The sequence below is a fragment of the Nerophis lumbriciformis genome, linkage group LG34 (assembly GCF_033978685.3).
Source record: "Nerophis lumbriciformis linkage group LG34, RoL_Nlum_v2.1, whole genome shotgun sequence".
Lineage (NCBI taxonomy): Eukaryota > Metazoa > Chordata > Actinopteri > Syngnathiformes > Syngnathidae > Nerophis > Nerophis lumbriciformis.
The window spans coordinates 5,885,186-5,909,700 of record NC_084581.2 but is presented as its reverse complement, the minus strand read 5'-3'; the positions used below and the strand labels follow the sequence as shown (position 1 = coordinate 5,909,700).

At 39.8% G+C, this 24,515-nt stretch overlaps 1 protein-coding gene across 6 annotated transcripts in view; it reads right to left on the bottom strand.

Moving 5' to 3' along the window:
* galnt14 (UDP-N-acetyl-alpha-D-galactosamine:polypeptide N-acetylgalactosaminyltransferase 14 (GalNAc-T14)) overlaps positions 1-23,754 on the bottom strand; it is a 191,905-nt gene extending 168,151 nt beyond the window's left edge. For 5 of the 6 annotated variants that reach the window (XR_009811593.1, XM_061929190.1, XM_061929191.1 and 2 more), the window contains exon 1: positions 23,380-23,754. Coding sequence is in view for 5 of the 6 variants with exons in the window: in XM_061929190.1 (XP_061785174.1) it covers positions 23,380-23,667 (288 nt within the window). In the remaining variant the exon portion in view is untranslated. The remainder of the gene's footprint in view (positions 1-23,379) is intronic. The other variant, XM_061929195.1, reaches the window with a different exon arrangement.
* Positions 23,755-24,515: the final 761 nt, after the last annotated feature.

The following is a 24,515-nucleotide window of genomic DNA, read 5'->3' as shown; positions in this document are numbered from 1 at the left end:
GTTTCTGTCAACATTTTCGATTTGTTTTTACGTTGACTAGATTGTCAATTAATTTGTCATTATTTTAGTCAACCTGCATTTGTTTTGATGAATTATTTGTCCTATTTTAGCCAGGGGAAATAAGCCGTAGTCGATAACGAATACGAAAATGAGCACTGGTTTACTGTGCATCCGGAAAGTATTCCCAGTGCTTCAGTTTTTCCAAATTTTTTTATGTTACAGTCTTATTCCAAAATGGAATAAAATAATTTTTTTCTCAAAATTCTACAGAGAATACCCCACAATGCCAGTGTAGAAAGTTTTTTTATTATTATTTGCAAATGTATTACAAATAAAAATTCAAAACAAAAAAGTACATATATATTCACAGCTTTTGCTCAATACTTTGTTGATGCAAATTTGGCAGCAATTACAGCCTCAAGGCTTTTTGAAAACGATGCCACGAGATTGGCACATCTATCTTTGGGCAGGTTCGCCCATTCCTCTTTGCAGCACCTCCCAAGCTCTAAGGTTGAATGGGAAGCATTGGTTTTCATCCAAGAGAGGGACAAGCGGTAGAAAATGGATGGATGGATGTCTATGTACATCGCTGCATTCATCATTCCCTCTATCCTGACCAGTCCCAGTTCCTGCCACTGAAAAACATCCCCACCACCATGCTTCACTCTTGGGATGGCATTGGCCTTGTGATGAGCGGTGCCTGGTTACCCCAAAACATGACACCTGGCATTCATCCCAAAGAGTTCAATCTTTGTCTCATCAGACCAGATAATTTTGTTTGTCATGGAATGCAGATGAGATAGGCTCCAGCATCCCTTGTGACTCCAAAAGCGATAGAAAATGGATGGATGGATGGTCTGAGAGTCTTTCAGGTGCATTTTGGCAAACTTTTTTACTAAGAAATGGTTGCTTGGTTGGTGGATTGCTGCAGAGATGGTTGTCCTTCTGGAAGGTTATCCTCTCTCCACATAAGAATCCTATAGTTCTGACAGAGTGACCATCAGGTTCTTGGTCACCTCCCTGACTAGACTGAGGTGAATTCAGCAATGTACAGAGACATCCTGAATGAAAACCAACACTTCCAATCCAACCTGATGGAGCTTGAGAGGTGCTGCAAACAGGAATGGGTGAAACTGCCCAAAGATATGTAGGTGTGCCAAGCTTCTCTGGCATCGTATTCAAAAAGACTTGAGGCTGCAATTGCTGCCAAAGGCTGTAAATATTTATGTACATATGATTTCTTTGTTTTTTAGTTGTAATAAATTAGCTATTTTTTTAATTTTATTTAACTTTTCACATTGTCTATGTGGGGTATTGTCTGTAGAATTCGAAGGACAAAAATGAATTTATTCCATTTTGGAATAAGGCTGTAACATAACAAAGAGTGGAAAAAGTGAAGCGCTGTGAATACTTTCTGGATAGACTGTACATCCCTAGTACTGACACAAGAAAACACAATGTAAGTCTAATTAGAAGGTTACTAAATCAGCACTAGTGAGGAGTAAATTACAACAGACATTTCTACCCTTCCTGTCAGCATGCATGTGCGCAAACAAGACATGCGTGCACGTGCACTGAGGTCATTTAGCTGCCTAAAAGGTGCTTGATTGAGCCGCACGCTAACTTGCTGATGATTGCTCTTTCTTTGGGGAAACGACGAAATATTTCATAAAGGGGCAAAATGAAAAACACAACGTCAGGCTTTTTGGGCACAAACGTGGTCCTTCATCATGTGGTGGCGTGCGATAGTGAGGGGGCTTGGGGGTGTGGGGGGCGGTGGATGAATACACATCCCAACACACTGTTACCCTGATTTGATATAAAGCATTTAAAGTCAAAACAAGACACCAACAAAACACACATATATAATATTAAAACACAATCAATGTATTGTATAAAATATGACATTTCTCCTGTCCGCTGCATCACATGAAATCAGCTGGTCAAATGGCATCAGTATGAGTTCAAAGCGTAAAAGATCAAAGACAACATACGTTCAATGTGCACGTCTATTAGAAGCATTACTGCAAACCAAATAATTAATCAATCAATCAAATTTTATTTGTATGGCCCTAATCCCAAATGCCTAAAAGGGCTTCACAAACACACAACACCCCCTGATCTAAACCCATATCCAAGGCACTTTCTTCCTGCTGTAATCATCAATAGCTGTAGTATATAAAATATAATGTCAAATGTGTCAACATAGTTGATTCAAACATTTCATTTCTATTTAAGTAAGTCTTAACACCACATAGATAGAAGATAAATAATATACAATTTAAATATTCATCGATCTTAAAAAAGCCTTTGACACAAGCAATCACATATTAATCAATAAACTGGAACGATACGGGATCAGAGGGATCGTTTTTAATTGGGTTGAGAGTTATTTAAAGGGCCGCAGTTAATTTGTGAATTTAGGAGACTATAGCTCATCGTGTTTGGACATTGCCTGGGGGTCAGTGCTGGGTCCCAAACTGTTAATTCTATAAATAAATGACATATGTAACGTCTCTAATGTATTTAAATTGGTCTTATTTGCAGACAACACAAACATGTTTTGCTCAGGGAATAATTTACAAGAGCTTCTGAGGTATATCACTGAATAAATGTGTAAATTAATGATGTGGTTTGATAGAAACAAACTATCTCTAAATCTAAACAAAACCAAATTCATGTTATTTGGAAACTGTAAAATGTACACTCGCCCAATAATGCAGCTAAATGGTGTTGACACTACAAGAATACATGAAAATAAATTTCTGGGTGTAATTATGGATGAAAAAAATAACATGGAAACCTCGCATAAAGCATGTTTGAAGCAAACTGTCAAGAAGCATCACAGTACTAAGGAAGGCAAAACACTTCCTGGACCAAAACTCACTCCATATTTTTTACAATTCACTGATCTTACCATATTTGAGCTACTGTGCAGAGATTTGGGGCAATACTTATACATCTACACTACAACCACTGTGGATTCTGCAAAAAAAAGCAATCAGGAGAATTTATAACACTGGGTACAGAGAGCACACAAACCCCTTATTCTCGAAATCAAAACTACTGAAACTCACTGATCTGGTACACTTCCAAACAGCACAATAAACAAAATACTACCAGTAAATATTCAAACATGTTTTTTTCCGAAAGAAGGGGGATATGATCTGAGCGAGAAACTCAGTTTGAAACATCTGCATGCACGCTCAACTTTAAAAACCTTTTGCATTTCAATATGTAGAGTGAAACTGTGGATGAGTTCAGACTCAGAGCTCAGACAATGTCCAACTATGAGTAAATCTAACAGCGGTACAAACAGATGGTATTGAAAAAGTACAGGCAAGAAGAGGGGTATGACTAACACTAGAGTGTGGCAAAATTAGTAACCGCTATGTCAGCTGCACATGAAAGGGAAGTATTACTATTATTATTACTATTATTGTTATTATTATTGTGAGATGCTTAGAGCTGCAACACAACTAATTTCCCTCCCTCCTTCCTTGTGAATAGCTCCCACTGACGAACAATGGCCGCCGCATGTGCACATGACCAGCAACAAAATCATCTCACATTCGTGCGTGTGTATGTGTGAGAGAGAGCGAGAAAGAGAGACTAGAAGGTCCTGCTTGATTAATGGAGAAAAGTAGAAGAGAAAAAGGTGAAGCTTGGTCATGTGAGCGTGTTACTTTTACATTGCTGCCAAAAGTGAAATAAGGATTATTGAATTCATCTTAGCTACACGCACACAATATTGGAGTATATTTATTTACAGTAAAAACAGATGTTTCATGTGAGTTCAATTATTCACACATTTGTTTTCTCATGTCAATGTGGCTGAGATAGCCTCCAGCACCCCCCGCGACACCGAAAGGGACAAGCGGTAGAAAATGGATGGATGGATGGATGGATGTTGAAACTGCTCAAACTGACCTCACATACAAAGCTTCAAAGGCTCAGTGTGTGTGCTTGCACGCAGATAAAGGCGTGTGCATGAGCGTGTGTGCGTGTGTGTGTGTGTGTGTGTGTGTGTGTGTGCGTGTGTGTGTGTGTGTGAGTGTGTGTGTGTGTCCAGGACATAGGATTCCTTGTAGGAAGTCCCGCGAGGTAAACAAGAGTGCAGGCTAATGACTCCAGGACGGGGAAAATATTAATTTGCATTTCAATAAAGTGCACACGCACGCGAACGCTGCATACATTCCAAAAAAATTCAATGTTCAAGGCCACTTTATTAGGTACACCATCTAATGAGATCCAACACATAAAATGTGCCTTTGCAGGAAGATGCTTCACAAAATGGCTGTTCCTAATAATTTCACACACATGCCGCCAAAGGGAAGGTGGTCAAAATATTAGAAACAACTCTGTCTCACCAAAAACATAATAACCAAAATAATAAACATGATGTTTCATAAATACCTTTCACAAGTCAACATGATCGCTCTGTGTACCCAAAGAAGTGTCCAGTCAATATTGTGTTCTAACTGCAGAGCACACAAAGTTTTAAAGTGCACTTCAAACAGCGCTCCATTTAAGTTAATTGCTGTGAAGGACAGTCAAAGCTGACTGCTCTTCCATTACGGTGCTGTAGACTGTGCTGTCAGATCAATCAGAAGAAAGAGTTGTTTGCTGCACGTGTGTACTTACTTAGTTTAGTCTTTTCAGTGCACGAGCATGGTACACTTGTGTTCACACAGGGAATTACGACAAAATGCAGCACACTGTCGTAATCATTAAAATTATATCAAAAGAAGGCTTGAAATATCTTAAGTCGCATATTATGAGCCTATGGCATATATTAGATTCCATTCATCCATCCACTTTCTACCGCTGGAGCCCATCCCAGCTGCACTCGGGCGGAAGGCGAGTTTCACCTGTAATAAGTGTCCTAATTTAAATGATAAATATTGCAGTCAAAAACAGCACGTCATGTGTCATGAACTTAACTTTATAAATTATGGTGGAAAAAAACAATTACTACTCCACTTCAACTTAAAGACACCAAAAATCCAATCCAGGTGGTTAATAATAAGTAGGTTAATGTTTTTCAGACCTGCCTGTTACATATCTGTGTTCTGGTGCCTCCTGCCATCGTTGTGCCTCCCTTGTGCGTTTTCTATTTTCTTTCAGATGGTTCCCAGGGGAAGGCGAGGGTGACGATCACACCTGTTTTCAAACACCCTCTGCTTATTTAGTCTCATCTCACACACCTGTTGGTGGGGGATCTTTCCACGCCAACTCAGCTTGCCCCCAGTTCTCCTGCTTATTGAGTTTATTTTGTGACTTCTCTATTCTATAAGTTTTGTATTTTGAGTGCTTAATCCTCACGCTTTTCCTTTGTGGTCTACTTGTGTTTGTTACTTGTTTTCTTTGTACTTTATCGTGTTACTGTGTTACTGGCTGTCTTCCGCCAGCCCCCCCCTGCCCCCCCCCCCTCCCCCAGCCTAGCATAGTGTGCAGGCTATCATGATCCTGGCCCTTCCAGCCTGGATCATCATATCTTATTATTCGCTTTTTGTGAAATCAGATGGACTCTCTTGTATGTTCACTTCTGTTATTTTTGGAATCGTCCTCTGAAATAAAAGCGTACCAAAAGATCCCACCAGAATTAATTTGGATCCCACAAAGATAGAACCCTTCAAGAACATCATTTAGAAGCAGGCCCTGCTCAGCAGGAGAAGCAACTCGCTGAGCTCGACGCGGGTGTCAGTTTGGCTGCTTGACAACAGCCACGTATGAAAAATATTGACTGAGCTTAACTCCATTGTTTCCATTCTCCAGCCGAGTACTGCTCCAGAGACTCAGGTGATGCCTGGACTTTCATAGTGCAATGTTAACTCGATTTCGAACGCCAGCCTGCGGCTTTTCAAGCCGAACGAGCCTGTGTCGAATTCGCCCTTTCCCACCTTGTGGGCAACCGGCGACATGGGCTACTGCAGAATGGACCCGACTATCCCCTAGGTGTAAATCTTTCCAAGGTTTTTTCCCCAAGCGTTGAAAATACTTTTCAGAGGATTCCACAGGGCCGGCAGGCTGCCCGCTCCCTCCTTCGTTTGCGGCAAGAGCACATGGCGTCGGATTATGCCTTCCAGTTCTGCACCCTCGCCGCCAAATCCGACTGGAGCCCTGCCACACAACTTGACGCCTTCAACCAGGGGCTCAACGATCACATCCGACGATATATGGTATTGATTGACATCCCGGCGGATATTGAAGACCTTAGGTGGTCCACATCGAGAAGAGGCTGGACGTACAAGAAGAGGATCAATATCAACTTTGGGGTTGGACAACGTCGAACCCATCGGCCTGTCACCTGGGACCACCCACCATGCAGATACTGGAGGAACCCATGCAGCTAGGTGGAGGTCAACTTTCTTCGGCCAAGAGGGGACGACGCATGCGGTTGAACCTTTGCCTATATTGTGGCCAGGCCAGCCACATAATTTCGACTAGCCCTCTTTGCCCAGCGGACCAGCGACAACGTGGCTCGATATCGACATTGACTTCCAGCGACAGGATATCGATTCTGGCGCTCCCTTCTCTACCGGCCTCATCTGTTCCTGCACCTCAAAGACTTCAGCTCCTAGGTACCCTTTCCTGGTCCAATAAGACACCACATATTGTGACATTCATTGACACTGGGGCAGACAACTGTTTCATAGACAAAGGTTTACTTCATGCTAATGCTATACCAGTGTCTGTATTAGCCAGTCCCGAGGTGGTCTATTCTTTAGACGGACATCGTTTCGACCAAATTAGTCATCAGACCGTTCCCCTCACTCTTTGCATTTCGGGCAACCATGTAGAGGAGTGCCAATATTTTATTATGCCTTCCCGCCAGTGATACTGGGACTAACATGGCTGGTCAAACATACTTCACATTAACTGGGAGAGGTTCAGTATTGCTAACTGGAGTGTATTTTGTCATTCACACTAGCTTAGATCAGCTAACCCTCGTATCGGCCCTCCTGTAGATATCATTTCCAAGGAGGTTGATCTGTCTAGCGTCCCCTTGGTATATCATGATCTCCACAAAGTGTTTAACAAAGAGCATGCCTTGTCCTTGTCACCACATAGACCGTATAACTGTGGTAATGACATCCTCCCGGATGACACTTCCTGCAGCTCGACTCTATATCTCCGCTCCAGAACGTAATGCCCTTGAGGAGTATATTTCCACCTCTTTTGCCTCAGGCATTATCCGTTCGTCATTCTCACCATTAGTGGTGGAGTTCTTCTTTGATGGGAAGAACGACAGTTCTCTACGCCCCTGCATCGATTACCTAGCGCTGAATGATATTAAGGTAAAAACTAAGTATCCCATTTCTCTTCTCTGCTCAGTTCTCTAGACCAAGCTAAGTATTTTACCAAATAAAACCTATGTAATGCTCACCATCATGTGCCCATCCAGGAGGCAGATGAGTGGAATATGGATATAAATATACTTCACTCAAACCAGTGACTTCTTCTCCACAGACGCCTCCTCCTCCTCTGAGGCTGATCGACGGCCATTTGGCTTTTACGGTCAAGGCAATTCTGGGTGTGAGAAGGGGCAGAGGTTTTCAGTACCTGGTGGACTGGGAGGGTTATTTCCCCGAGGACCCGTCTTGGGTCTCTCGCTCATTCATTCTCGATCCCTCTCGTCTGATTTCTATCAATGTTTTCCAGGAAAACCGGATAATCCACCAGATGGCGTCCATTAGAGGGTGGGGTTCTGTTACATATCTGGTGCCTCCTTCTTGCGTTGTCTTGCTTGTGCTTTTGCTGTTGTGTCTCACCTGTGTTTTTACTGTTTTCTTTCCGTTGCCATTGTTTCCAGGGAAAGGCGGGAGTGACGAGCACACCTGTTTTCATTCACCCTCTGCCTATTTAGTCTCATCTCACATACCAGTTGGTGCTGGATTTTTCTATGTTTCTACACGTTACTCCACACCAACTCAGCTTGCATCTAGTCCTCCTGTTTGTCGAGTTTATTTTTGTGACTTCTCTGTTCTCTAACTTTAGCTTTTGAGTGCTCAGGCCTCCCGTTTTCCCTTTGTGGTCTACTTTTGTTTGTTACTTGTTTTCTTTGTACTTTTCGTGTCACTGTCTGCCTCCTGCCAGTGGCATTGTAATTTGTTTTCCCCCTTCCGGCCATTTTTTGTTATTATTCGCTTTTTGATTAAATTAAATGGATTCTTTTGTATATTCACCTCACTGTTATTTTTGGGATTCTCCTCTAGAGTAAAAGCAGAACACCTACCATTGTTCTGTTTGACTAATTTCTCTTGATCAAACCTTTTTCAACTACAAAATACTAAGTATTTATGATTCTTGATCATATTGGATAGATATTGGCCAATATTCAAGGCTCCAATATCAACATTGTATCAGAAGTTAAAAAAATGATCGACACCCCTACTTAGCAGTGTTCACTTCAATAAATATACTGTATACACAGTATACGTAAGTCTGTTAAGGGAATAGAATAAGGTGTGCAATCCATTTTGCATCTCTGTCTTCATTAAAATGCAAAATATATGCTGATCATGAAAACGCCCACAATACTAACGGGGAGACGATGCAAACGTAACTTTTTAGCACGCTCAATGTGATTTATTAACACTCATCACCGTTTTGCGAGAAATATTTCTACTGTTTTATTTTGCACGTGTCGGAAGGACATGTAAATTGACAGTTCTACACACAGACAATGAACAAACGAGTATCGTCCTTCCTACGTGTGTGTCAACATTTTGGACAGTCAGAAATAAATAACTATTTTATATTACACATCATCTATTCAGCAACAACATTGTCTAATTTTCCAGGTGCTAGAGGACTTAAGGGGCTGGTTAAAAAACAATTAAATTGATACGTTTTGGTGTCCTTTAGTATTTTTTTATGATAGTTTTTTTCATATAATAATAATAATGGATTCGATTTATACAGCGCTTTTCTCGACACTCAAAGTGCTGCACAGAGAACTATAGAATACACATTATCAAATTATTTCTTATATGAAAAAAAAACTCATGAGTAGAATAATGTGCAGCCAATGAGCGCACCTTCGGCGGTAAAAAAAAAAAAAAAAGTGGTGTCAATATAGGTACACTGCACGACTGCCTATAAAATTCCCTTAAAAAGTAGTACATGTCTGTGGCATGTTTGAAAACATAGCAAAACGCCACAGGTAAGAGCATGATAACATGCATGTGCAGTAAATGAGTGTGTCTCTGTGGTGACGCTCTGTATAGTGCACACAAAATCCTCATTTAAATAAGGCGGTCTGCACCACTCTTCAATTGCACACGTAGTGTTAGTAAGTCGCACGCAACACTCCCACTAATTGTACACGCTATTTTATAGAATGGATACGCTAATTAGCGCCTGGTGTTTGGAACTTAGTAAATTAGGCTCTTACTAACTTTGTTATATTTAGACCCCTTTTAGATTGTCTTTTTAAAAAGGTCACTAGCAACAAGTGGAGTGACTTTTTCTGGTCTTATTGAACACTTGAAACACTTGAATATATCGCTCCACTCAATGAGTAGCAGGTTCTGCTCTGGGTCCCTCCCCCATCGAAAAGCACTCACTTGTGACATTAAAAAAAACACCAAAAGCAGCGACAGATTCATGTTTATTTGTATTTATAAACATATTTGTTTTGTTTTTATGCATGGGCGTCATGGCCAATTATGCAAAATAGACAACGATGTCTTCTTATCCATTTCCCTTCCTTCTCATAACCCACTACTACAGGTAGACAGCAGTCCTGTGGGAAAAACTGAACATAGCGCTCACGGGAGAGGTCAGAGGTCAAATAATATAACTAAACATTCACTAACAGCAGAGTGTTGCTATTTTTGTCTTAATGACTATTTAAGATTGTTTCGCTATACACACACACTACTATACCTGTCCTGTGTGTGTGTGTGTGTGTGTGTGTGTGTGTGTGTGTGTGTGTGTGTGTGTGTGTGTGTGTGTGTGTGTGTGTGTGTGTGTGTGTGTGTGTGTGTGTGTATGTGTGTGTGTGTGTGGATCAATACAATTTAGCCTCCAGACACAATTAGCTTGCAGGAGGGTTGAGGGGGTGGGTAATCATTTGTGTAACAGACATCCTGCAGCGCCAACGACGCCACTCTAGGTGGGAAACGAACCTGATTAGCTTGTGCTCAACGTAACGGAGACATAGGCCATGTCTACACTAAGTCGTTTAACCCCTTAAAAGAATAATTATTTAGCCTAAGCCCCGTTTCAGCCACACTAAACCAGCATTTAAAGTCACCCTCCACGGACAAATTTTTACATGGGTAAGTCAGCCGTGTAATTCTTGAATCTTCGGCACTTAGCTTTGTATGGACTCATTGATCGTTTACAATGTGAGTTCGGAGAAGAAGTGACGCCAGAAAGACCACGCCCACACAGAAAGTGACGCCAGAAAGCCCGCGCTCCACACAGGAAAAGACATCAGAAAGAACGCGCCACGGGCAGCTTCATAACAAAGATGGAGGCGGATCATCCGTGTTTCTCCTTCTTCTAGATGTACAGGCGCTTTTGGAAATCAATACCTTAAGAGAAGACAATACAACACTTCTCAGACGGCAAGAGAACTTTCTAATGACCGGGTCAGCTTTGAGTATTTACCGAAAAACTTGGTCCCTTCCTCCTGTGGATGTGATTGTGATAGCCAATGTGTGACTACAAATATTGCTTTATGGATGTGACTGAAATGGCCAGGCAGCGTGCATGATGCCCGCATCTTCGCTAACTCCGCCATTAGCGCACAGCTGAAAGATGGAACCATCACCTGGTGTCCCAAACAATTGCTGGAAGATGAAGATCCGCTCCCTGTTTTTATTTTGGTTTGGCCCAGCTTATCCCCTGACGCCATATGTCACGAAAGAATACCCCAACGGCGGAGTCAACCCACAACAACAATACTTTGGGTATTCTCTGTCTAGATTAATTGTTGTTATTGTTGTAAAATGTTCTTTATCGCATTGTGTACTTTCCCATGTCGATTAAAGATTTGATTAATTTATGATGTCTCAGGTGTGATTCACTACAATAGGGCCCCACAGCACACTGGATTCTATCCATCCATCCATTTTCTACCGCTTATTCCCTTCAAGTTAATTGAAATACCACAACACAGGATATTGTTCAAAGGAGATACATTTTAATTTAAAAACTTGCACACAAAACACAGCAAACAAATGTAAAATGCACAGTAAACTATTTACAATATAGCTCTTTTAAATAACTTCACAGTGAAGTAAAGTCATCTACTGGAGAGCAGATGGGCGCTTTTTTATTTTTTTTTATTTTTTCCCGCGCATGCGTACTAAGTCGCGTTGCGCCGGCGGACGGAGGGGGGCGGGGGTCTTAAACGGTGGCATTGTTGTGTGTGGACACGGATAAGGTTAGGTGTGATTTACCCTGGATAACCTTAGTGTAAACGGGGCCATAAACCGCAGGCAGGGCAAGGTGTGACCCCATTTTGGTCTTTCTTATTTATTATTATGACCATAATTATTATTAGACTACTGTAGGGCCCCTATCCCACCCTAAACCTAACGCACCACTCCCACATACACACTCAGTGTGTCTACATGCACTAAAAAACAAATTATTGGTTGAAAGTCACTTAATTTGGTTGAAAGTAGCTTTTTAAAACGCATGTAAAAACCTTTACGTTTTTTCATAGAGCATGTAATGTTTCCAAGGAAAATCTTTAATAAGGTTTTTGACTTTTTAAAGATGGGATTAACATATATATATTATAATCGTAAACCAGTTACATCTTTTACATGTATAAACACTCTCATCATCCATCATTATAACCGTACAGTCTACACACGTGCCAGTCTTCCAAACGTAATAACCTGGAAGGACAGTAGATGGTGAACTCCATGATCAGAAACCCCACAATATTTACATATTTATGTCTTTGTTTTATCAATAATGTTTATCCATCCATACACCCATCCATTTTCTACCGCTTGTCCCATTTATCATCAAGCATTAAAACCAGTGGCATCATTTGGGCTTTTTAGTGGTGCTAAAGGCTCCTTAAAATATATTTAAACCCCCCTAAATTATTTGTGTTGGTTTTTATTTTTATTTTTTACAAAATAGTGCCACAAATTTAATGTACAGTAGCCAGAATTTGAGTTTTAATAATCATACAACCTGTGAATATGATTACAAATATATCAGCTTTCCATTTACCCCACGGTGTGAGATTAGTTGATTCATGCAGGATTATCATTAGTGGATAATAATCACAATACATCATCATTATTATTATTATTAGTGAATCAACCGGGGACTCCCTCTGTTTGACAACCATTGACGTCTGTGTAAATTCAAACTTTAATCAATGTTCCTTGAACGCACTACAATTATGTGCTATGAGATGCAAAAGTAAAACTTAAACAAAACTGTCGCCACCAATAAATGTATTGCATTTTTACCTAATTGAACTTTTATGACATTGTATTTTATAACCGACTGATTTAAATGGAAAAAATAAATCTTCAAATCTTAACAAAAGCCCAGGCAATGGTCATGTGGTTTTGGCCCTAAACGACTGCATAGATTATTTATGCCACGGGCCGGCCCTGACCATAGGCCACCTAGATATAGGGCTTGAAAGTGTGACGTGGAAACACAATGCATCATGGGTCTTACTGCATCGGAATAGCATCTTTGCATTGGGTTAGATGTAAGACTCTTTTACTAATTTTTTTTTTTTTTTTTTTTTAACAAGTTCCCAATATGTTACAAATGTGTAGCATCAATAATTGTCACAATGGTTGTCATGATCGCTTTGGGGGAAAAAAATAAAGATTTGGTGAGATTTGCCTCGTTTCCAGCGCTAAAGCAAAGCTACGGAACAGATAAAAGAAACAGGAATATATCAGCCGTACAAAACTACAAACATCCCTTTTAACGCCATTACCTGGTACATGTTGGTGTGTTCACAGCATATTCAGACTGGTAAGTTTGAGGAAAAGCATGTTTTATTCTGTTTTACACGTAGCATTTGTTAGCTGTTGCCTGTAAGCGTTTGCTTAAGCTAACTGTGGCGCAGCTATTAAACAACAGACAGTAAAAAGCATGTTGTCTGTTTACTTTTAGTCACGGCTGAGCACAAAATGATGAGTATCATTTTTGGAGCGGTAGCGCAGAGATCAAAGTATTTAAAGGTAACATCGGCCTTGTTTCCGGGGAATCCTGCTTGCAGAGGTGTGGACTCGAGTCACATGACTTGGACTCGAGTCAGACTCGAGTCATGAATTTGATGACTTTAGACTCGACTTGACAAAATGTAAAGAGACTTGCAACTCGACTTAGACTTTAACATCAATGACTTGTGACTTCACTTGGACTTGAGCCTTTTGACTTGACATGACTTGACATGACTTGCTACTTTCCCCAAAATCCAATGCTTAAAAAGTTATTTGGGAGCGCTCCGTATTTTTCATTTTCTTCGTCTGTGTCTCTCAGCGTGTTGTTCCTGTCAGCTGGTGTGCTGTCAGTACAACAGCCAATCAAATTAGATCTACGTTGTTTTCATCATGCAGCATTCATCCAATCAAATTGCAGTACAACCACCGAACAAGTTGTCAAACAACGCAACAATTATGCCAAAGTTGGTTTCGTTCGGGTATAAAAACTACGACTTGGTCAACAAAAAACGAATTGCCGTATGGAAATCACGCAGTTCGAATATTACAGACGGAGACGCAACAACGTTCAACATTTGAAGTTGCACAAAGAAGGGTAAGTTTTGAATGTAAGATAACGTTTATTGGCTAAGTTACGTGACTTGTATTTGCTGTGTAGTTAAATCAGTGAGGCTGCAAACTCACTGCTAACGTTATAACCATAAACATCTTATAAGTAGACGCAGCATGGAGCGCTACTGCCTACTGGCGCAGACGAGGCGCGGGGCCGCCATCTTGGAGTGGTGATCCGCTCCACTCAGTGCAATTCATTTGGCAGGAACAATGAACTGTCAGCGCATTTAATTCATTTTACCTCACTGAATACCACTGATTTTCACCCCCCTTTTTTGTCATACGTGTAGCTATGATAACAGACACATGTTTTGGCGTGTTTTAGTATTCATAGTTTGCTTAACAGTAATATAATATTCTTATATGCTATAAGTGACCAGACGTCCGAGATCAAAACTGGGATTATAATCCTAGAGAAGGGGAAAAAACGGTAAACTATTTTTAAGTTGAAGAAACAATATGATTAGGTTATATATACATGCGTATATCCTACATAAACAATGTATGAATACATTAGATATCTATATATCTTAGGGACCTATAGACTGTATCTCTGTTGCTGCAGCAGCAGAGAGTTTATTCTGTCTTGACACTTTGTATTGATATTTTCTATTACATTCTTCCCTTAAATGATAATATTTGCAGTGATTGTTTTATATGTATTATTTTATGTAAGTCGCTTTGGATAAAAGCGTCTGCCAAATACTTAAACATAAACACATATAAACACCTGAAAGTCTTCATATCAGCTAAAACCACCAATCTGTTTCACTGGATTCAGAATAAAACCAAATTCTGTTTTACCCAACAATGTTAGTATTTGAATATTGTTACTTGAAGATTTATTCCTGGTTACAATTATACTGTTAAGAAAGTATTGTCTTATACTTTGCCTAAAATGAGAATGCATCATAATCAGTGGCGGCTGGTGAATTTTGTTTTAGGTGGGGCTGAAAGTTTGTAAACCAAACCCCTGTAGGGGCGTCATCCTCCCCCAGAAGATTTCTTTGTGATTTTCACATACAAATATTGAAGATCTTTGATCCTTCTCAACTCTGTGGTAATATTATTTTCATAAGATACAACTAATAGTACGTTAATGTTAAATCTTACTTGTGAAAAGTAATCCCCCGATTCCTATTTTCAACAGTCCGCTCATTTGAGCAGGAAAACGCTGAACACCAGCCCGGCATCTTTGTTTTCTACCTGTCAACTGTCAGTTTAGGCTGCTCGCCGGCTCCTCATCACCACTTCAAGATGGCGGCCAAATTGCTCACGTCACAGCAACCTGCGTCTACTTATAAGATGTCTATGGTTACAACGTCATTGCAAACACGGCAATCTGTTGCGTCCACTGCAGTTTGCTACCTTATTCATACTTTTTGTCAAGTGATTTTTTTTTAAGCAGGGTTGCATGAGGTACCTACACATAACGTTACGTTAGACAATGTATCACACACAGTAACGTAACGTTAGTCAATGTATCACACACAGTAACGTAACGTTAGTCAATGTATCACACACAGTAACATTACGTTAGTCAATGTATCACACACAGTAACGTAAAGTTAGACGGTGGTCAGCAGCACCGCGTATTTTAGCCACCTACAAAAAGACAAACATAGTCAAATAAAGGTCAGTTAAAATGTATACTATATTAAGAATATGTGTACATATTGCATAGGGTCCTGACATCTAAAAAGTACAACTCTGTTCATTGTTATGTTCATATATTTGTTATGTTTTTCATGTGTACGCACACATAAACACACATACAGTATGAGATGAGATCAATGAGATAAGGTAAGAACAGGATAGAAACTGCTGTGGAACTAGTTACAATGCAATATGCCATTGAAATACAATGTTAACACTTTTGTGCAAATAAGTACAGTTGCACTTGTTTTTTTCAAATGTGTTTATTCTGTAAAGGAATGAGTTACATGTTTAAAATGACTGGTTAATAGTGCTATTTTGAAGTGCAATGTCAGCACTATCTTTTTCCCTGCAATTTCAAATGCACTTGTTTTAATAAATAAATACAGCATTTTAAAAGCATACACAATCTGTGTAAATATATTAGTCTGTGGTTAAACGACTTGAAAGGACTCGAAACTCAAAATGCAGGACTTGGGACTTGACTTGAGACTTTCCAGTCTTGACTTTGGACTTGACTCGGACTTGCTCTGTCTTGACTCGGGACTTGACTCGGACTTGAGGGCAAAGACTTGAGACTTACATGTGACTTGCAAAGCAATGACTTGGTCCCACCTCTGCCTGCTTGTGAAACGAGGCCTGGGGACTCGCGTATCTTGAACACATAAGAGATGAAAGCCTTAACAGACCTTGCATTCTGAAATTCTTCACCGGTATTAAAACTGACTCCGTTGACGAAATATAGGTTCAAATTTGGCGGCACTTTTACTTGTAGCGAGCCTTTGGAATAGGGTAAAGTTTGTCATGGTACGGTCCCTAGTTTTTTTCAAATTATGTACACAATAGGGACAAGCGGTAGAAAATGGATGAAACTATTTTAATCCAGTTTGTTGCTCGCTTTCACATTGTAAACAAAGCCTTTATCCAACAAGTGTGTCTACCCAGCCCCACAATGCATTGCAAAAATCACGTGGCCTTTCGAGCCCTATAATGATACCCAAAATAGATGCTACTGACAGGGAGTTAACATGTTGACACTTTTATGTTTTATCTTTAGGAGTCACCTCTTTGTTAAAGTTAAAGTTGGGATTTACTAGGAAAAAAGTCACAGAAAGCTGAAAAACAGAATCTGCTGTTACATACGATGTCACCCAACACTTGTTTTTACACTTACATGACGCTTGAGAAGGTAAAAATGTGACTTAAAACGTATATAAGCTTTTATAATGGCCACAGCTTGCCCCTTGGGCAGATGATTTCTACTGACATGATGGAGAAAACATGTATAGATCTACCAGAACGCCCAGTCAACACAACTACAACTGACAGAGAGCCCTCAACCACAGCCGGTGTCTTAGTTTAAACCAGAGGACCCCAAACTTCGGCCCGCAGGCCGGAAGCCGCAAATTGTATTATTTTTTATTCTGTCCTGTCCAGCCGCTAAGGCAAATCATATTTTTGATGTAGATGCCCATATCTGCTGTACAGATGTACTTTGCAAAAGAGAAGTGCAGAATAATTCTCTTGTTAGCTTATTTGTTTGACTTAAATAAATGTTTAGATATTTTTAGTGTTTGGTGCAGCGGGACCGGAGCAGGAGGGGATAGGAAAAAAAGAAGACTTTGCTGAAGATGAATGGGCAAAAATACCAGTGGAGACATGAACATAGCTGGTCAGCAATTATAGGAAGCGTAATAGCCAACAAAGGCTTTTCTATTGATTATTGAGAAAGGTATGAATCATTTTGGACATGCCACTTTTTGTTCAAATGTAAATAAAAGCTGAGAAACATTTTTTTCCCACAATGATGCCTCTTGCACATAATTTTATTATCTCTTGGGATAATATGTGTCATTTCCAATCAAAAAAAAACTTGCTGGTTGGATCAATGTAACTTTACGTCAAGATTTGTCAGGGCTATGAACAATTTTGGGCTTGACTGCATGTATGTATATATACATACAAATATTAATATTCATATATATACATGCATGTATATATACATACACACACGCACATATATATATATATCAGTGACGTGCAGTCACTAGAGGCAGGTGAGGTGGGGTCTCACCTGCCATCATGGAAAGAAAAAAAATTTAATTTTTTTTTATTTTTATTAAATTGTTATATGTATCCAGTGATTATACTATAAAGTTATTTTCCATTTAACTTCACCCGTTTTAGATTATTTGTATTTAAAATCGCTGAATTTTCACATTTGCCGTTCAAATACTGAGAAGAGACGGTGCGGTGAACAGCAGCCAGTTGAGGCACGTCACTCAGTGCCGCAACATGGATTGCGCAATGACTCGGCTAACTGCTGGCCTGCTGTGCAGCAAGACTGTATTGCGATATGAACTATATTATACATTTCCATTTTTTAGTTAGCTGAGGTATATAATGTACAGTGTATTTTGTCAACAACTGTATGTGTGTAAAGTATTTTTTGTGCTGAGCGATCATAAAACGGCTGCAAAAGACGCACTGGCTGAGGCTCGCCTCCTGCACCCCCACTGTAGAATGCAAGGCAACCGCTGACGGGAGTGTTATATCAACTAAAGCCCACTGTTGGAGCCTATCTATATTATTTATTTATTAATTGTTTTGACAATGAAATCAAATAATGTCAATAATGATGTTGATGAATTATTGGATGTTTTAGATTTCATTGTGATTGACTGATTGTTTTCAGCTGCTAACGCTCCTACTGGTGAGCCACTTCCTCCTCCTATAATTAAGAAGACGGGACAGCTGGGTGCCCTTTGTCTGTCTATCATGTTGAAGGAGTGAGGAGTGAAACAGTTTGTTTACCGATAAATTATTTGGAAGCCACGCTAAATTATATTGAAGCCACGCTAAATAAGTTATTTTGATTATTTTGAAAGTCAACCACGGAGAATATGTTTTGTTTGTGAAAATAAATTATGATCATTTGGAATCTCGACATATCTCCGCGAGTGCTTATTAAGGAATTTAGTGAGTCAAACACCTCCTCCTCAGGACTACTCTGTATTACTTTATTTTTATTTTTTCGAACTTTTTGAATGCAAGAGTAGCCATAACACCCACACTTAAACTTTCCACGTGCAAGATTGAATCTATTTAAAAAAGTTATTTAATAAGAAGCCAAAAAGTGCAAAAACAATAATGTTCGTGTTGGAGGAGTTGTGAATGACTGTAGGGCCACAACATTAGGTACACCTGCAGACTGCAGGTGTACCTAATTCACAACTCCTCCAACACGAACATTATTGTTTTTGCACTTTTTGGCTTCTTATTAAATAACTTTTGTAACCTATTTTTATGGGCTTTCCTCTTTGTGATGTTAAGTTCCTGTTATGCGCAGTACAGTATATGCCTTGAGCTCTTATTTTGAAGGCGCAAAGAGCGGAAGTGACGACACGTTGGAGTGGAGCGGAAGTTTTTGAAAGAAGGTAAATAAAGTGGTCCTCGTGTAAACTGGAGCCTCCGTGTTTGTTATTTTGTAGTTTCATACAGTATAGGCGACATTTATAAACCCTCGGTTACACTTTTTAAATAGATTCAATCTTGCACGTGGAAAGTTTAAGTGAGGGCTTTAGTTGATATAACACTCTCGTCAGGGATTGCATTTATCCAGCACAATCGCGGCTCATGGATTTATTTTATAAGTAAAGGTAAGACCATAATAAAGTTTTTTTATTAAATGTGCTTTTTTGTGTGCTAGTTTGTATGTGTAAAGTTAAAGTTAAGTTAAAGTACCAATGATTGTCACACACACACTAGGTGTAATGAAATTTGTCCTCTGCATTTGACCCATCCCCTGGATCACCCCCTGGGAGGTGAGGGGAGCAGTGGGCAGCAGCGGCGCCGCGCCCGGGAATAATTTTTGGTGATTTAATAACCCCCAATTCCAAGCCTTGATGCTGAGTGCCAAGCAGGGAAGAATGCTGGTATGAGCTTTTAAACATAACCCGTTAACTGCTGCCAATCAAATGGTGAATAAGATACTATTTTTTGTAAATCTGACTGTGATGAAGTCAGTGCCTCACCAGCCATCAACCTCACCGCACGTCACTGATATATATATATACATACATACACGCCAGTGACGTGCAGTCAGGGGAGGCAGGTGAGGCGGGGCCTCACGTGCCATCATGGAAAGAAAAAAAATGTAAAAAGAAAAAAAAAAAATGTAATTGTTATATGTATCCAGTGATTATACTATAAAGTTATTTTCCATTTAACTTCACCAGTTTTAGATTATTTTTATCCAAAAATGCAGAATTTTCACATTTGCCGTTCAAATACTGAGAAGAGACTTGCGGTGAGTTAGCAGCCAGTTGAGGCACGTCACTGAGTTGAGCCTCACCATGGATTGCGCAATGACTCGGCTAACTGCTGGCCTGCTGTGCAGTGAGACCGTATTGCTATATGAATTATATTATACATTTCCATAGTTTAGTTAGCTGAGATATATAATGTACAGTGTATTTTGTCAACAACTGTATGTGTGTAACGTATTTCTTGTGCTGAGCAATCATAAAACGGCTGCGAAGACGCACTGGCTGAGGCTCGCAGTAATCCCGCCTCCTGGTGGTAGAGGGCGCTAGTGATCCCAGAGATCATTCTTGCGACTACACGGCTGCAGAAGAAGTGACAACAAGCAGCAACAGTTAGCAGCGATCGTTTATTTTTTCCTCTCGCCTGGACTTTTAACATGGAGGATTACTAAAATAAAACAGTTTTCTAAACTGGACTTTCAATCGAAGCAGGAGGTAATACTTAAAGGAAGATCTCCATAGAGACAGAGAGACTTTTAAAACTGAAGAAAGATAAGGAAGACTTCTATAAACAAGTTATCGATGCTTTTGTTCAAAAGGAGCTGCGCATGGACTTCATTTATAAGTGAAGGTAAGACCATAATAACGTTTTTTTTTAATTAAATGTGCTTTTTTGTGTGCTACAGTTTGTATGTGTAAAGTTAAAGTTAAGTCAAAGTACCAATGATTGTCACACACACTAGGTGTGGTGAAATTTGTCCTCTGCATTTGACCCATTCCCTTGATCACCCCCTGGGAGGTGAGGGGAACAGTGGGCAGCAGCGGCGCCGCGCCCGGGAATCATTTTTGGTGATTTAACCCCCAATTCCAACCCTTGATGCTGAGTGCCAAGCAGGGAAGAATGCTGGTATGAGCTTTTGAACATAACCCGTTAACTGCTGCCAATCAAATGGTGAATAAGATACTCTTTAGGGCTCATATATTTGTAAATCTGACTGTGATGAAGTCAGTGCCTCACCAGCCATGAACCTCACCGCACGTCACTGATACATACACATATATATATATATATACACACACACATACATACATACATATATATATATATATACACATATATTCTATATAAATATTTTATATATATATATATATATATATATATATATATATATATATATATATACATATATATATATATACATATACACACACACATATATATATATATATATATATATATATATATATATATATATATACACACACATATATATATATATATATATATATACACACACACACATGCATATACATATGTATATGTATATGTATATATATATATATATATATATATATATATATATATATATATATATATAAATATATATATATACACATACATACATACATATATATGCGTGTGTGTACGTATATATACAGTATGTCAGAGGTGTGGACTCGAGTCACATGACTTGGACTCGAGTCAGACTCGAGTCATGAATTTGATGACTTTAGACTCGACTTGACAAAATGTAAAAAGACTTGCAACTCGACTTAGACTTTAACATCAATGACTTGTGACTTCACTTGGACTTGAGCCTTTTGAATTGACATGACTTGACATGACTTGCTACTTTCCCCAAAACCCAAAGATGAAAAAGTTATTCGGGAGCGCTCCGTATTTTTCATTGTGTACTTGTCTATCAGCGTTGCGTGTGTCAGCTGGTGTGGTCTCAGTACAACAACCAATCAAATTAGATCTATTTTGTTTTCATCACACAGCATTCATCCAATCAAATTGCAGGACAACCAACAAAGAAGACATGTCCAAACCACACGCCAGTGAACAAAAAATGATACCTAAAATAATTTCGTTTGGGTATAAAAATTACGAGGTGGTCAACACAAAACGGTTTGCAGTATGCAACACATGCGGTTCGAAAATGACTGATGGAGAGGCAACAACTTCCAACTTCGTCCGTCATTTGAAGTTGCACAAAGAACGGTAAGTTTTGAATGTAAGATAACGTTTATTGGCTAAGTAACGTGACTTTTATTTGCTGTGTAGTTAAATCAGTGAGGCTGTAAACTCACTGCTAACGTTATAACGTTATTGCAAACACGGGAATCTGTTGCAGTTCACTACCTTATTCATACTTTTTGTTCAGTGATTTTTTTTAAGCAGGGTTACGTTAGTCAATATATCACACGTAACGTTAGACGGCGGTCAGCAGCACCGCGTATTTTAGCCACCTAAAAAAAGACAAAAATAGTAAAATAAAGGTCAGTTAAAATGTATACTATATTATGAATAAGTGTACCGTTTTAGCTAGCTTTCTGACATACTGTTGGTTGTTTACCTCAGTGGTCCCCAACCACCGGGCCGCGGCCCGCTACTGGTCCGTGGATCGATTGGTATCGGGCTGCACAAGAAATATATATATTTTTTTTTTTTTTTTTTTTTATTAAATCAACATAAAAAACACAAGATACACTTACAAGTAGTGCACCAACCCAAAAAAACTCTCTCCCCCCTTTTGTTCTGGGCATTGAACATGAAGACTCTTCCTTCACTGTTACGAGTGGCCATGAGAGTCTTGGCAGTGCCTGCCTCCAGTGCTCCAGTGGAGAGAGTTTTCAGCCATGGTGGCATCATACTACGCCCCCATCGTGCACAAATGACTGACAGACTCTTGGCTAATTTGGTCTTTTGCAAATGCAATGCAGCATAGGGCCCTGACATATAAAAAGTACAACTTTTTTGTTATGTTCACGTATATGTCATGTTTTTTCAATGTTAACACTTTTGTACAAATAAGTACATTTCCACTTTATTTTTCAATGTGTTTGTTCTGTAAAGGAATGAGTTAATGTTTAAAATGACTGGTTAATAGTGCTATTATGAAGTGCAATGTCAGCACAATTTTCTTTCCTGCAATTTAAAATGCACTTGTTTTAATAAATAAATACAGCGTTTGAAAAGCATACACAATCTGTGTTAATATATTAGTCTGTGGTTAAAAGGACTTGAAAGGACTCGAAACTCAAAATGCAGGACTTAGGACTTGACTTGAGACTTTCCAGTCTTGACTTTGGACTTGACTCGGGGCTTGCCTGTCTTGACTCGGGACTTGACTCGGACTTGAGGGCAAAGACTTGAGACTTACTTGTGACTTGCAAAACAATGACTTGGTCCCACCTCTGCAGTATGTATATATACGTACACACGCGCGCTCATACACACACACACGCACACATATATACATGTGTTTAGATAGATTGATAGATAGATAGATGGATAGATAGATAGATACATATATACTGTACATATATACATGTGTTTAGATCTATAGATAGATAGATTGATTGATTGATAGATCGATCAATCCCAGGCCAAACTCTTTCCACGCAATGTGGCCCCCGAGTCAAAAAGTTTGAGGACCCCTGCTTTAGACAACCAGCAGCAGCTTGTGCATTAAACTAAACATCAAGTGACCACCGAAAACCGGAAACGTGACGTCCTCACCTTCCTTACGTCACAGCACAGGTGCGCAAACCAAGTCCCTGCTCCGAACACCAACACCACCCACCACAGGGAGCATGCGCAGTCACCACTAAAGTATCAGGAAAGTTGGCGGGAAAAGACAGGTGCGCGTGGGACAGGTGTGTCTCACCTGTTTGTCGAACCCGACAGCCGGGCCAGGACCAGCGACAAGACGCGCACCGACAGCTTCCCCGGTTGCCACGCCAAGTTCGGGCAGCCGCCTTCGGCTAAGCACCAGCAGGTAGACAAGCGCTCCGAGCCACACGAGCACCGCCACGGCCACCGCCAGCCGCCGACAAAGACGCTTCATTTCCGGCCAGAGCAGCCGGCGGCGCCCGCTCTCACTGAGCCGGGCTGGCGAGCACGCCGACACGCACGCAAACCAAGAGGAGGAGCAAGAAGGAAGCCACGAGAACATTCTAGACTATTCCTCACTCAACGCTGTACATTCTACACACTTCCTCACTCTCACCCAGCGTGTTGGAGCCAACTCCAGACTTGCTCTCTTCGCGTGCGTGTGTGCGTGCGTGCGGGAGAGCGCCACCTTCTGACGCCTGTCAAAATAAAAGCACAGCGTGTAATCGTGAAAAATGAAAATACTTTTACTGTGTAGTTGTAAAGTATGACATACATATTTAGGACTGCTTTTAAAAGAGGTGAATATGAATATCTATCCATAAATATCACTTCATGAGATACGTGTTTAAGGAAATCAAGACCAAAAAAATCATTCTTTTACAAATTTGATTGGTTAATGTGCGCGCTAGTATATTGTACTGTCCTTTGCTGCCATCTAGTGTTCTTAAGGAGAGCAGCTTTCCTCCATCTTGTGGCGTTTTCAACTTTTGTATTTCGGTCATACTATATTCGTGTTGTCAAAAGATTTGTCTTTATTGTAAGTTACACTTTTGAATTGCAAGTAATCGCAATCAATCACAGGACTATTTGCTTGTATAATTTAAACTTACTTTAAACAAATGCCAATATTTTGACAAGAGCAATTATGCTGTCCGAATGTATAAGTTTTAAATGTCATTTATTTGCCAGCAAGCACACCTGATCACTGGTCATTGACCGTATAACAACCCATCTATCATCTTACCATAACCCATATGTGTTCGCAAAGTACGCAGAACAAGAATTAGGTGTATCTTGAACCCTTTTTTTCACTGAGACAGATTTATGTATTTAATATTTGTATGCTTACTATGGTATATTTATTATTTATGTGTTCACTGTTCTGTTAGAGAACAAGGAAAATGGATA